Source organism: Acipenser ruthenus, chromosome 4 (genome assembly GCF_902713425.1).
Source record: "Acipenser ruthenus chromosome 4, fAciRut3.2 maternal haplotype, whole genome shotgun sequence".
In the NCBI taxonomy this organism is placed as follows: domain Eukaryota; kingdom Metazoa; phylum Chordata; class Actinopteri; order Acipenseriformes; family Acipenseridae; genus Acipenser; species Acipenser ruthenus.
The window spans coordinates 75,160,368-75,175,286 of record NC_081192.1 but is presented as its reverse complement, the minus strand read 5'-3'; the positions used below and the strand labels follow the sequence as shown (position 1 = coordinate 75,175,286).

The following is a 14,919-nucleotide window of genomic DNA, read 5'->3' as shown; positions in this document are numbered from 1 at the left end:
GTGTTAATAAACGTTTTTAAAACATACTTTTCATTAAGAAACTATTTAAAAAATATATTTTCGAGCCATCGAAGCACAGCTTCTGGACATAGAAAACAAACAAACAAACAAAAAAATCTTTGTTGCCACTGGAAACGGTACCTCAAATGTGGCATGGATACCTCCTGTCACTACTCCAGGATCGTGTTTAAAAATGCAACCGTTTTAAAAAGAGAAGACTTGAAATAGGAAATGAAGCAGATTTTACATTATACTTGGATTCCCATGATGCACCGCTTGGTCAGAGACGGAAGAAAAGCTGGCGGAGTTGACTATCTTTGACTATAGAAAGCGAAATCAGAACTAAAAAGCACCTTTTTAGTGACGTAATGTTTTTGTTTTACTGGTGACAGTGTACATTCAATAAAGATAACGATCGCACTTAAAAAATAAAAATAATAATTGAGAACACACTGTGCCTTTAATAAAGCATTATTCAGGCTAGACTAAAAGGATTGCCCCCAAAATGTCCCGTCATTGCCAAGCTATAATGACATTTCAATCCATATGTCTTATTTATTCGATTACCTTGGGGACAACACCCCCTGCTGCAGTTTTAACAGCTAAAAGGACATTTCTCAATCCCGTATAAGGCTCAGACTGTGATGGAGCGTGGAGGCAGGAGTGTGTATTTATTCCAGAGAGGCCAGACACGCCAGCACGTCTAGGGAAAGCCTCAAGCTGCTAGGAGCTCACCACACTTCAGGATAAAACAGACCTGGAAACTTAATATTCTATAATCCGCCATGGGGAAGTCAGGTAAATTCACTTTTATATCAGGCTTTGTTTTACTGTTAAGCCTGCCACAGTTTAAACATGGAAATGCATTTTTTATTTCTGTTGGTTTATGCATGATTCAGCTTTCTGCTGTGTGGGATGTGACGAGATATGTAGATATATGGATAAAAGTGAGGCAGAAATTAAAAACAAAAAAAGTTTAATAACAGTTTCGACAGCTTCAGGCCTTGGTGTGTTTATTAAATCTGAAATATACTATTGTTTAGTTGTATATAATTTAGATAATGCATATTTCGTAGCTTGAATTGGATCTGTGAAAACCACAGTAGTATTGTCAAAAAATCCACCTTTTTGATTACTTACCCACTGGGGTGAAACTATCGATTTCATGCTCCGAAGTTCTTAAGTGATGATGAAGTGTAATAACATTTTGAGAAGGGAAGTCAATTTCCTATGTGGTTTGAAGTTAATTAGCTGGTTAATTTCACCCAGCAAATGCTGCAGTTTTAAATGTAACTGGTGTAGGAGCTGGGTTTTTTATTTTAAAATTATTATTGCAACATAAACTGATACTGTATCATGGACCACAATGTATTTACTCACAGTATTAAGGCTTTGGGAGATATATAAAAAAAAAAAAAAAAAGTGTGAACTATAGATCCTGCACTGAAATATAAATATATATATATATATATATATATATATATATATATATATATATATAATATATATTGCTGATATTATACTTATTGAAGAATGGCTTTATTATTAGGACTTGAGTAAACTGTCACTGTGGATTATCAGACATGAAAATAAGACACGTAATACTTGATAATGCATTAATGTAGTCATTTAATTACACTTGCGTGCCAGTTTACTAGCAAATGTAACAATATATGTAAGGCTATTTTTTATACATTTTGTCATGCATGCTTGTGCTGTGTATGCACTATAAACAGAGGTGTAATCTGCTCTGGGGATTGAGAGGAAATGTCCCCTCACTTTTTCAGTTATAGGGAATAGTTTTAGAACAACCCTCTCACCCCAGCCATAGCATCCACCCCACCTCCCCTACCCCTTGGTACCTGTGTGTTATCATGAAGGGGTCTCTCTTTATATGTATCTTTATATAAATGTCCACATTAAAACAGCATTCAATAAACTATAGAGGGTGTGCCATTTTTGGCCACGACTTAAAGGTCTATGCTTGCATGGCTAAGTGAGATAGAATAGTAGATTATGACTTAGTTTTTTTTTTTTTTTAAGGAAACAAAAGTTAACTTATTTGTAATTCAAATCCAGATTGTAGTGATAAAAACCTTTCTTATTAAAATTCCATGCAAATTTCCCATGTCTCTAGCTATATTTCTAATCTTGATGGATCTCAGAAGCTAAGCTAGACCTGGTCAGATCAGAAGATTGACCTTAAAAGGACCATGGTTGTGTAGTGTGAGAGTGCAGGGAGCTCACTAGGGGGTCAGGACTTGGCCAAAGCCCCAGCATGGTCTAGGGTCGATGTCTGGAGGCGGTACTGTCTTTCAGATTATGGATTCTATTCATCAACCATTAGCATGACAGTAAATGGTGATAATTGCTCTGCATTGTGTTTTGGGGTTGGATGCGAATAGTGAAACCTCAAAGACACACTTGTTGGCGAGTTCCCTTTTTTTATTTCTGCGTAAAGCAGAAAGGACAAATGCAGTTTTCAGTCTTGGCCTCCAGGCCCAGCGATACCCATGTGTCCATGGTTAACAGACTGAGAGAAAGTATAACTAAATTCATTATATGCAATAATGTGAACAACAACAAGAAAATATATACAGTATATATATATATACAAGCCATTAGAGTAACTGTATATGAAGTGCCTTGGTGTGTTAATGTAATCCATATTTACAGTAAAATAATCTTAAGTAATACACATAACAAATAAGTAAGAATAAATAGTAAACATATATTAGTCCTAATACAAAAATACCTGCATAAAATAGAAAGGGCAAATACAGCGCTCAGTCTTGGCCTCCACAGCTATACCCCTATGTTTAATTTAATATGCAGATATTGAATAATATACACAAAAGTCGCACTCATAACACACTAAATCATAGTAATAATAATAATGCTCAAACGCTATATTTATATGTATAATTACAGGCCAAATTGCATTTACAAATAATAATCGTTTTATTTTTAACCCACTCATGCGTTCAGGCCTTCAGATAACCCATAATACAATAACAATATATAAAAATATATCCGAAATGTAATAATATAAAGCTTGCAAGGTTAGTTGGTGCTTGTCTTGGCGAGAGCCGAGTTTGAATCAGCATGAAGTTTTAACATCTATAGTACAAGTGCCTGGTAAATTCATTGGTTAATCTACTAAACTATTACCAGCAAGTTCCCATCAACCTATTGGATATAAAAACCTACATCGCAAACTCAGTCCTGCCGTGCTTTGAATTACCACCTCCTCCCCAACCACCACCACCTCACTCCCAGCCTTGTCATGGTTGTGCATTTACTAGGTGAACAATATGGACCTCTTTCCACCTGGTCATGCTAATTAAAACACCTGTTGAGTTTATATTGTTATTTAGAATCCTTATTGTTAAGGACATTAAAATGGATGTGCTTTCCCAGCAGTTCCTTGCTAAATTACTTGGTTTAAAAGACTGGCCTGGGAACATTCCCTGCCTGCCTTGGCTAATGTCAATGTCTTAGTCTTCATTTACTCAACTCCCATAGGAAAGGACATTTTTGGACATTTTTTCTTGGAGGATCTATTCTGCATAAAAACCTTTTATAGGTTGTGGGAGGGACAGAGGAAGCATGCAGTTTGAAAGCCAAGCCTGATATAAATTGTTCCTATTGAGGAGCTGTTTGTGAGAAGCAGAGGGTACCCACAGAGAGAATTCTTGAAGGCAAGGAGTTACAGCTTTATGCATAAGGCCCCATGGGGTTTCATTGGGTTCAGCAGAGGAAACATAAGGGCTGGGGAGAAAACACCCTTTCTCTGTATCCTGGTCTCCTGAGAATATGGGGGAGAGTTGAGAGCTCATTAGAGTTTTTCCAGGCCTACCAAACAGCAAACGTGTCTTGGTTGATACAATTGTTGGACTGACTTCTACCATTCTGGATTTGTATTGGTTAGTCTTATATTACTGGAAAATGAGAACTCGTCTCAACCTTTCCATAGATATCCTTCAATGGTCTTTGAGCTGGATAGAGGAGGGTTGCATAACATGTGATAAGTGGAGTTTAAACCAGCAAAGCATGGGGGCAGCAATAGGTGTGGACTAACATGGAGTAGAGGGCTGCTGTGTTGTTGAGTTGTAAAGTTAAGAATATAAAGCTTGTGAGGTTTTCAGGCAGGAAATCTATAATATCATTAATACAAGTGCCTGGTACATTCATTAGTAAATCTACAAACCAATTACTGGCAAGTTCCCATCAACCTATAAGGTATATAAACCTACTTCGTAAACTCAGTCGTGTTTTCAAATTACCACCACCACCACCTCACTCCCCTCCTTGCCCGGATGAGGAGGGTATACGATCCTTCTCTGCCTAATATTTTTTGTTCATCGGGAAGAACAAGTCGCATAGATTTATTATTTTTTAGCAGGCAGCACCGGGATGCTCCGAAGGATGAGGCTGTGCTCCAGCTATTTTTACTCTACTTGTATTTCTTCAACCATTGTTTGGGTTCAATGTTTTTGGAAATCTGTAAGATTTTGTTTTATAATAAAGGTGGTTATGTAAGGCAAGCATTTCCTGACTGAAAATGTATTAGAAAAGCAAACTTGAATTCACAAAGCTAAGGTGCACCTTGGGGCATCTTTGGGAAAACAGGCAAATGATACAAAATGTATATTCCCAAGTCAAGGTTGTGAAGGCATTTTCAATATTATGCATCTTTATTTGTGGTACATTTTCAGCTGTTAAATCATTGTTTGTTTTATATTCATTTTATTTTCCACCAAAGCATCGAAACAATTTGCGGAAGAAGTTTTGAGAGCCCACAATGAATGCAGGAAAAAACACAGAGTTCCGGGCCTGAAGCTCAGCAGTAAACTCAACAGAGAGGCACAACAGTAAGTCCAGCAGCTTGATTTAACTGTGCACTGTGCTGTATGCTTTCTCTTGCTACATGGTTATTTGTAACTCTGTGATTGGGCTGTTTTTGTAGGTATGCAGAGGCCTTGGCCAGCACCAGGGTTCTGAAACACAGTGCGGAATCCAGCAGGGGGCAATGTGGAGAGAACCTTGCCTGGGCTTCCTACGATGAGCCAGGTAGGTACAGTACCTTGACACGGCACTGCAAACTGATTTTGTATATCAGGATTGTGTGGGTTTGGGGGAGGGGGGGGGTCGAAGGCTCCATCTACAAAGGGGTCTCTAAAATTGTTGTGTGCTGGAAATATTCTGAAAATGATTCCAATGCTGCCATCCACACTGGGAGCTGTTTGACAAACACGACTCCGTCAATGCATCTCTGATTTCCTCTGTGCTGGTAACCAGTGATGAAATAAAATGAAGCCTAATAGAAACTATATACTGTATAAGCCAGAGTGAGGCTGGTCAACATTCAGTGTGAGGTCAGTCATAATTACCATTCAAGAAATCCATAATTTGGAGGTAAAATCAAGAACAAATGTTGCTCCCAGCCATTCTGAATTGATAGTAAATGGTAACATTAGAGAGGGTGTGGGAAGTTCACTGACACAGGAGACAGAAGGTTGGAGTTTGAAACACCGCTTGGGTGCACTGATTTATTTTCGCCACAGGGTGGCAAGGTTGCACAGATATACCCAATACCAACAATGGTAAAGGGTTACGGTCTGCTCTTGGCGCACACGCAGGTACCCGAAATAATAATCAAAACAGGAGAAAGAAAACATAAAATAAAACACTGTTAGCAAAGTACAAATATAAGGTGCTGCTTTCTGCAGCTTCCCACAACCGTTGCTATCTGAAGCAGCTCGGGTCTTCAGCTGTGCTTTGCTATCCCCTCACTTTTACTTGCAGGGCTGCCCAGCCTTCCCCAGTTAAACTAGCAACACCTCTCTCGGGTACGTAAGTAAATAAAATGCAGCGGCTGCCTTCTCAAGCTGGGCTTGACTGCCCTTTTCCCATTCCAAACACTGTCAATCTGTGCTTAGGTTGTATACTCCAGGTTTTCGTAACCAGCTCCTGCGGTAGTATTTCCTAGAAGGGCAAGAATGATGGGATAGCAAAGCATTATTTTTATAGGTCGAGCAACCCCCCAAGGCCCGCCTCCCGCCCACTTGAGAGACAACACACCCTCACCCAACCTCTCTGTGTCATTGCCATGGTTGACAGGCAGATCCTACTGGGTTCCCGACCTCTTCCTGCAGGATCATGCATGCGTCAGATAGCCAGCACAGACCTTGCCCTGTTACAGACCAATGCACTTGTCATTAAGGCTGTTTGTTTTGAAGAGGGGAAAACAATTATCGTTAAAACGAACTCGGATTAGACACATTTTCCTGATGCTACGAATTTTCTATATGGTCAGGGCCAAATTTAGCAGTCGCTTTTTGTAAGTTGCTACTTATAATATGAACTCACTTAACATGAATTTCCTGTTTGTGCGAATTATTTTGGAGCCCCCAGGAAAAATAAATTGGAATAAAACTAGTTCATCGCCCTAGTTCAAACAACTGAGTGTAAAGGACATTGGTAAATGTATTAACTTGCATCCGGATTAGCACATCTGTGCTGTATTTTAGTGCTGTTCTGGAACTACTGATCCTATGATGCATTTCAAGAAAAAGAAAGATGTTGCTGCAGATTTCAACATTCCCGCAAACACTTTCTCAACCATTCTGAAAAACCGGGCTACAATAATACAGGCCTATGAACAGCAAACTGTAGATGCAAGTCATTAGCATTTCTGATTTAATCAATACCCTGATGTTCAGGACACCTTACTTTTGTGGTTTATCAGAATGTGACATGCAGGTTTCAAGTGCAGTTCATTTACAATGTATACTTTTTAAAAGTTTACTTAGTCATATTTTCAATAAAATACACAGTACTTGTATAATACTTGTCATTGTATTGTAGTTGAAATTTGATTTGTGTTACTGTAACTTCAATAAAAATGTACAGTATGCATTTGTCCCCTAAAATAAAATACTGATAAGACAAATTGTTTTGCTTGTCCCTTGAAATTCTTATTAATGAGAGTTGACTGCTGAGAGAACTTTTTTTTTTTTTAATCTGTGTTTGTGAAAACTTACCATGTGGTGTTTTCATTCTTTCAGGGAAAGAAGTAGCTGAGAGATGGTACAATGAAATAAAAAATTACAATTTTAACTGCCCCGGATTTTCCTCTGGTACAGGTAAGTTTCATCCTCCTCTTGACCTTAGAGTGATCGTTAGAGGTTTACCAAGGTCTTAATACCTCGTGGAACAAGTGAAAAAAAAAGATCCTCTCTTTAGAACAGTTCAGTAAGCTGTAGTAATAAAAATATTAATCGCAAGGCAGCAAGTAGTTCTAGAAGGTAAAGAGCATTCCTACAGATAAGCGTAATTCTTATTCAAACAATCTGAAGCCGCTTCCAGGGGACAGGATGCGACATCTCGTATAGTTCCTATTCCAGCACACCAGCTTTGTAAACGCTTCATTTAGATACCTAAGTGTAAGGAATTGTTACCAGGGTAACAGGAGGTCACATTCCATATAGGGATGATTTAATGAGGAAAGGAGACATAAAATCAGGAACTGACAAGTAAAATTGTATTGTGCTTGGTTTCTGTGATTTACTCAATGTGGGATAAATGTAATGTGGTTACTGGAAAATGTCAGTAATGTTCTTCGCTGCAGATGTTTGCCAGCTGTTGCTGCTCTGGCTGGGCGTTAAAGAGGAACAAGTACTACAGGAAATGGCTCACACAAAAAGTTTCAGAGAAAGCATGGTGCAAGGAACATTTGAAACATAATCAGCCTAATTTGTTGCTCATCAATAATTAACTTTTTAACTGTTTGGTTTTGTGAAACAATTGTTTGCTATTTAAACAATTTGTATAATAAAAAGAAGAGTTACTTACAGTAGTTTCAAACTAGAATATGTATGTACTTTTTTTTAAATTGATTTTTTTATAAAAGTAATACTATAGATAACATGCATTATACATGAGGTTACGACTACACCCGAGCCAAAACCTTGGAAACCTGCTTTCTTAGGTAGCATTCAAAGAATTATACTTTAGTTTAAAGTGGGACATGATATTTGTGCTCAGCAGCTTTACAACAGGCACTGGTGAATCACTTTGGGTCTGACTTTCTAGCAAATGCTTTCTAGCAAAGACATTGCATTGAGGATATTCCATTGATGTAGTTAAACACTGCACTCTGTGTACATTCATGAGGTATTTTGTTTATACAAGTACAAAGCATAGAAAAGAAAGGGTGTTTAAACCTAAATTAAACTGCTGAATTCAGGAATTTACTTTCTTTAAATCAAGCTCTGCATCTGTTTAGAAAAGCGATTCACCCGGTCATTCTGTCAATGTATTTCAATGAATACAAGATAGATTCCAAAATGGGATCCAGTATGTGATTCACTCTGCTGTAGCTTTAAATACTAAAAAGTTTCCCAATGCTATATCTGTCAACACTTGTGTAAATAGGTTAATGCTGACATTTTGTAGAAACTCTGTAATACATGAGCTCCTCTAGCCCTGGTATTTGGCTTATTCTTTGTGCTAATAGGAGAACTGCTGGACTTGCTACTTAATCATAACGAATACAAAATTAAAAATGTTCTATGCTCATAAATATTTATTAAAAATAACTGAGGTACTAACTAGAATGTTACAGTAGGGTTTGATTTCTCGTAGCAACCTCCTAGTGATGGCAGCAAACCAAAGGAAGCAGCTGCATCTCACTGGAAGATAAATGTAAGCCAGAATGTTTTGTACAGGGGAAATATTGGAATTGCACATATATAATCCAGTGAATTATTATACATAAAACACTACAGGACTGTAACTGGACTATAATTATATAATATAGCGCACTAAAAGAGTTACCTTTTTGACAGCTGGGCCCGAGCATCCGTGTGAAGAAGCAGGGGTTTTGGAACAGGTGTTATTAGTGTCATCTCAGCAGTGCTTTATATTCTGTTCCACAGCTGACCTCCATAGAAAACTGTGGGACAACAGTGTCCTGGTTGTTGTATAATTTCTGGTAATGGAGTAAATGCAGCTGAAGAGCAGCCTTTAGTGAACATAGGCCAAAATTTGGCTCTACAGTGCTAAATGTGTCAGCAGTCCCAAATCAGGACCGACATCGCTATTGTCATCACACCGACTGTTCGAGAAAGTCAAGTCAGGAGACATGATGTTAATGAATGCCGGTGCCCTTTTCTAAAGTCTTGCTTCCTTTAAACTGGAACAGTGGCTGTGGGAACACAGCAATCGCACAATTTGCTTTTAAAAAAACAACAGCTTTGGGCTGGGAGAATGATTCAGTGAGAAGGGGCTGGCAACTGTGAGAGCTGAGGAAAGCTGTTTTCTTTTTTTATGTTGTCGTTGACTGGTACTTATGTTTACAAGAGCGGGACAGGGAAATGTATTGTGTTTTTAAGTGATGGAATCTGGACTCTGGCTAAATAGGCTCATTGTAAAAACCTGGAATAGCCTGAAGATTTCACCTAAATCATTTTTTACAAAAACACTTTTGCTGCTTAAAAATGTTGTAGATGTAGGTTATGAAAATTTAAAATCTTAATTCAGTCCGAGTTCCTGTATTTTAGACTCAAATTAGGGCTATGATTTAACTTTTACTTGATCTCTGCACTTGGGAGCACAGAACTTCATCAACCCTGTCAAGATGAATACTGCCATTTGTGTTTGGCAGGAGTACTGTGAAATATTTTTTGTCATGAGATTCAGCAACCTCTTATTACAATAGAACCTGTGGTGTGTTCATTTACAAGACAATAGATCTGATACCACAGAGCGAGGAGAGGATTAACTGGTAATAGCTGAGACTGTAGTGTCTGGCACTGTCCTTAATACACTATTTCCCAGCCCAGGCATAAAAGGGAAATGGAATGAGAATGTCTTACCCACAAATTACATTCTCTATTACCTGCCATTTCCTTCATAATCAGTCTTATAACTACAGAGAGGAAAGAGGAAAATGCTGCACAGCTGAATGAAAGCACAAATAGCACATATCATAGAAAATGGAAGAGTGTATTTACCAGAACCCCCCGTCCCCTCCACGCAGCCCAGAATAACCATCTAAAACTTGAAGAACGACATCTGTTCGCTTTAGAAAACAATAGTACAGGGATGGCGAATCCTGGTCCTGGAGAGCCACAGCGTCTTCTGGTTTTCGTTCCACCAGAGTTCTCAATTACTTAATTGAACCAATTATTTTATAAATTGAACCACTTGTTTTCTTAAAACACTAACATGTTTCCTAGGTCTTTAGCCATTGATGATTTAAAGAGACCCAGAAAACCTGCAGAATTGGCCAGCCCAGCAATAGTAAATGCACTTTAAGCTGAATGGAATACATTGGAAAAGTGATGACATGATGTTGTCAAGGATGGCAGTTCTAATCTATATCATTGCTGGTCCAGCTAGTTCTCCTTTTTGATTGGTTATAAGGGTACTGGTTAAAGACCTACGGATCTATAGTGTCGGACTTGTTTTGTTTTTTTGTCAGGCTTACTCTGAACCCTGTTGGTAACAACAGAATGATAGGTAGTGGCAAAATGGCTGGATGGCTCCTTTTTATTAAAGTATAATTTGGGAAAATAAGATTAACATTGATGCAAATACAACTAGGATATAAAGAGTTATTGCAAGTACACACTTGTAACATCCTCATCTGGATGCTATCCCTGTATTTCTTTTTTTTTTTCCACAAATATTTGTATACATTTATTTAGTAACATACATGCAATCTTATAATGCAAACATATTCTCAAGTATTTAACATTCATGCATGTCCAGATCTAAACCCATACCCATGCCTTCAGTGATAAATATTACATAGTAGGAATAGTATCTGTTCCTGTATTTTTGTTTGCTTTCTTGAAATGGTGCAACTATCTCTGTTCTCTCTCTCTCTCTGACCCCATTACCAGTTTTGGCCTATCAAATGTTGCTCCTTTTGAAATATTTTCAGCTGTTGGTGCGCACGATAATTATGTTTATCACTCAGGTTTTCTACCGGCAGCTGTAGCAGTTTGTTAGTAAAGTGCTAATGAGGACTGGAGATAATTTGGAGAGGAATAACAGTGAGGTGATTTGTACAGTGAGAGAGGTATCATGAAGTGTTGTTACTATAACAGACTTGAACATGAGCACTTTTATCAGGGAATGTATAGACCAGGGTATTTCTTAGACACAATGGGCCTGATTTTCCACTCTGGGTAAATTGCCTCTACAGTATAATACACATACTATGTATTTGCCTGTGATTTGCCCATAGAGGGGATATTGGCCAATATAACCATTATCTAATCAAAATCTTAGTTTTCTAGATTTGTATTGCTGTAGTGGAAAAAAAGAAATGCAGAAAAACAAATAAACAGTTGATTTATGTTTTGAGTTGTGCAGCACCAAATAATGTGCAACCAATATCCAGTTGCATTCCAAGTACAGTACTCTAGTTCTAAGGAAACTTGGCAATTTTAGTAGTGAGTTCTATTTCTTAGATTAAGCAAGCAGAGACTCAGGGTACTGTAGCTCACTGGGAGAATTCTTGCTGTCGTGCCACAAGAATCAAAGTTTAATTTGGAACATAACAGAGAACATAAGAACTTGCAGATGACCCCTGCTGGGGAGATACTTTTACAAGCTTTATAATGTCTTATGCAAATGAGCCTGGTTCTTTTGTAGTGGTTAAGATGTTCACTTGCTGGTTTGTCTACGCCTCTTAAATGAGGCAAAACACTGTCTACTCCATGCTGTTCATGCTACACAGGTGAAATCCCCTGGAAAGTGGAAAATAGGAGGCAAAAATATGTCTTCCAGATACCATATACTGTAGATTTCTTTCCTGGCTGGACTCTTTGTTTCCTGAAGAGTGTTGTATAGATGGGAGGCCTATTTCCTAAGTCACACATATTCCATCTTGGTCCTGAGTCAGTGTGTGTGACCTCATGAGGGAAAGAGCATGAGTAACACTCTGCAAACTACAAATTTGACCTTTCTTTTCATTTTTTCTTTATGCCACCAGGACACTTTACAGCCATGGTGTGGAAAAGCACCAAGAAGATGGGCGTGGGGAAGGCAAAGGCCACTGACGGATCCACGTTTGTGGTGGCAAGGTACTTCCCAGCCGGGAACATTGTCAACCAGGGACAGTTTGATGAGAACGTGCTGCCACCAAAGAAATAACCAACATGAGAAATGGAGATTTTAATGGAGGTGTCTTCAGGTTTTAACCCCTTGTTTTGTGAAACCAGAATGACGCTTTTAATCACCTCTGTGCATTTTAAAGTAATTGGTGTACATGTATGCTCCCAGGGGAACTGACAAATTACTGAGATATGTTATTAATACTGCTATGCAAAAGAAACACAAGGGTGAATTCCTGTCCTAAAGGACTTCATAATGAAAGCAGGCGCTGAATCTTGTGGTTGTTCCCTGTTCACAAAGCCAAGGCTGAAGGTATTTTGAAAAATGAAACTCCAAGCCCTTTCCAGGAGAGCTGGGGAAAGATTGAATCAACGCTAAAGCATATTTAACAAGATTTTAAATAGTGTTTTGTTAATATGGCCCACTGTGAGAAATGTTTTGAAGATTTTTATTCATAAGTAATTCGTAAGTGTTCCTTGTTGAACCAAAATGAAGGGTTTGATTTTGTTTTGTTTTAAACTTTGTTTTTACATTTGTGACAGAAGTCTTTGATACAGTGTCCTTTCCCATTTTAAGAGAAACCAAATGGAATTGTACAGGAAGGGATTTTTTAAAATCCGGAATCCTATTAAGAGACTTGTAATGCTATTTTATGTTTTAGATTTTTGTGATGCTATCGCTTTGGGCTCTGAAAATCCAGCAGTGTTAATTGTTTGTAAACCTGAGTGAAAAAGCAAGCCAATAGGTTGCAAAATGACACAAAAGGCTTTTTTTGTGGTATATGCCGTTTAAGATAAATTAGGCTACAGTCACAAAGCTATTTACTCCAAGTCATCATGAGCACAAATGTTTCTGAAAGGAAAAAAAAAGCAATTACAATTCTAAAGTACATGTGTTTTTGTGGTTTTGCTTGTTTTTTCTTTTTTTAAATCAACCATAGCCTGTTAACAGAACCATCATTTAAATGTCTGCATAGTTTTTAGTTATGTTTTGGTAACTTTGTTAGACTCCTTGTTTCCTTTCTAAACAAATAAATACATACAAATGATGGTTTGAGAATCTAGCCCTTTTGTTTTTGAAAGAAAAAAAATGGCCATTTACAATTCTAATATGAATTAATAAATAAAAATACTGAACACCCCTTAAGTCCCTTAATTAAATGTGTGAGCTGTTTATTTCTGGTTTGGTAACTGTATTGTGTGCACGTTTCCATTCAGAAAATATGCAATGACAATTTGGAGCCAATACCTTTGAGAATCTATCCCATTGTCTTTTAAAAAAACAAACACTCTGTACGGGGAAAGGGGGGGGGGCTTCCATGTTTACAAATATCTGTAAAAGTTTACACTAACTGCAATAAAGTGAATTATTTACACTTGGACATTTACTGATTGTGCCAAATTTACTAAGAAATAGGTTATATGAACCAACTGTGCATTAAAAAAAAAACTAACATAATCTAAGCTAAAACAGTGCACCTCTTTAACACTGTGTACTAAAATAAACTGTTCAGGTAATAAGATAATAAATGAGCAACAACGTTTGCTAAACTTGTCCACAGTGGACTTAAGTAAGAACACGTGGTATTTCTTACATGCACTGGGGCCAGACTGTTGCTGGGGGACAGGCTAATGGTTACACTCTGGTGTACCAGCTGAACTTAAGGGAGAAGACATGTTTGGAAGTCATTTTGAGACACAAAGTAGTTCTGTACCAGCAAAGTGGCCCACTAAAAAAAACACCCTGTGGGTAGATCACATGTATAGGTAATACATGTACAAAAAGAGCAGTGTGAATTCTGGTTTTAAACATGGGTATATTTAAATGTTAGAAATGTGGATACAGTGGTAAAATTATATAGTACTTTAGGAACAACTGGTGTTTAAACCCCCAAATTAAGGATACACTTAATGCACGTGTAATTTAATAGGGACTCCATTATACATTTCTTCCAGGAGAGCTCAGGATTGCTGAGACAAACAATTTAGCAGTAAACCACACAACACTGTTATATCTTTTATAAATGTTATTAAAAAGTTAGAAAATAAATATTGTACGTTAGTAGAAAAGAAGATTAATATCAAAATAGCATAAATCCGTCCATTCAGTTTCAGCAATCAATAACATTCAGATAATATGCTGGCATTAAATCATGCAACAAATAATATGACTATGCAAACAGGACAACTGCTTGTAAATATGGGTCAGTAAATACCAAAATCTCTGAATTCCAATTTAATAAGATATTTACAAATAATTCACTCGAGTGCCGTTGGGCATAAGATCTTACCGATTTAACACTGAGCTGTTTATGCCTCTTAAAACATTTCTTCCTAATTGATACTTGTTCGATAATGAGATTCAATGTAAAAGCTATATGAAATGTGAAATGTTAAAAACTGAAATCACAATCCCTTTTCTAAATGTTACGTTTGAAATGGGCAATACTATAATGAAATGATTGTTGCGTAATAAAATGGTATTCACTTTTCTGTAGAAAGATCAAAGGGTGACATCACAGAAATGTTGTTAAAATACCTTAAATTTAACACACATTCTATTTGTTCTTATTCCAGCAGCTTTACTCAATTTATTAGATTGCTATGTTATTCTGCCTCTGTATACTTGTTAAATCACTCTCATTATATATTATTTCAGCCCCTTTTGTAAAATGAAACAATGTCTTAAAGAGTAAGTAGCGGAGTTCTGAAAAATTTAGCATTATACATCCCCACATGTTGATACAACGGTTTAAATAACGTACCTGTCATTTCTTTTCATTGTTAA

The 14,919-nt window shown here is 37.3% G+C and overlaps 1 protein-coding gene across 1 annotated transcript; it reads left to right on the top strand.

Moving 5' to 3' along the window:
• The first annotated feature begins 353 nt into the window (after positions 1-353).
• LOC117399749 (Golgi-associated plant pathogenesis-related protein 1-like) lies at positions 354-13,181 on the top strand. Its single transcript, XM_033999116.3, has 5 exons — positions 354-798; positions 4,766-4,874; positions 4,970-5,073; positions 7,071-7,148; positions 12,011-13,181. The coding sequence occupies exons 1-5, from the start codon at positions 786-788 to the stop codon at positions 12,169-12,171; spliced, it is 465 nt and encodes a 154-aa protein (XP_033855007.1). The 5' UTR covers positions 354-785; the 3' UTR covers positions 12,172-13,181.
• The last annotated feature ends 1,738 nt before the right edge of the window (positions 13,182-14,919 follow it).

Coding starts and splice junctions, on each gene's coding strand:
- LOC117399749 (XM_033999116.3), top strand. Junction 4,875..4,969: donor CTCAACAGAGAGGCACAACA/GTAAGTCCAGCA, acceptor CTGTTTTTGTAG/GTATGCAGAGGCCTTGGCCA. Junction 5,074..7,070: donor GGCTTCCTACGATGAGCCAG/GTAGGTACAGTA, acceptor TCATTCTTTCAG/GGAAAGAAGTAGCTGAGAGA.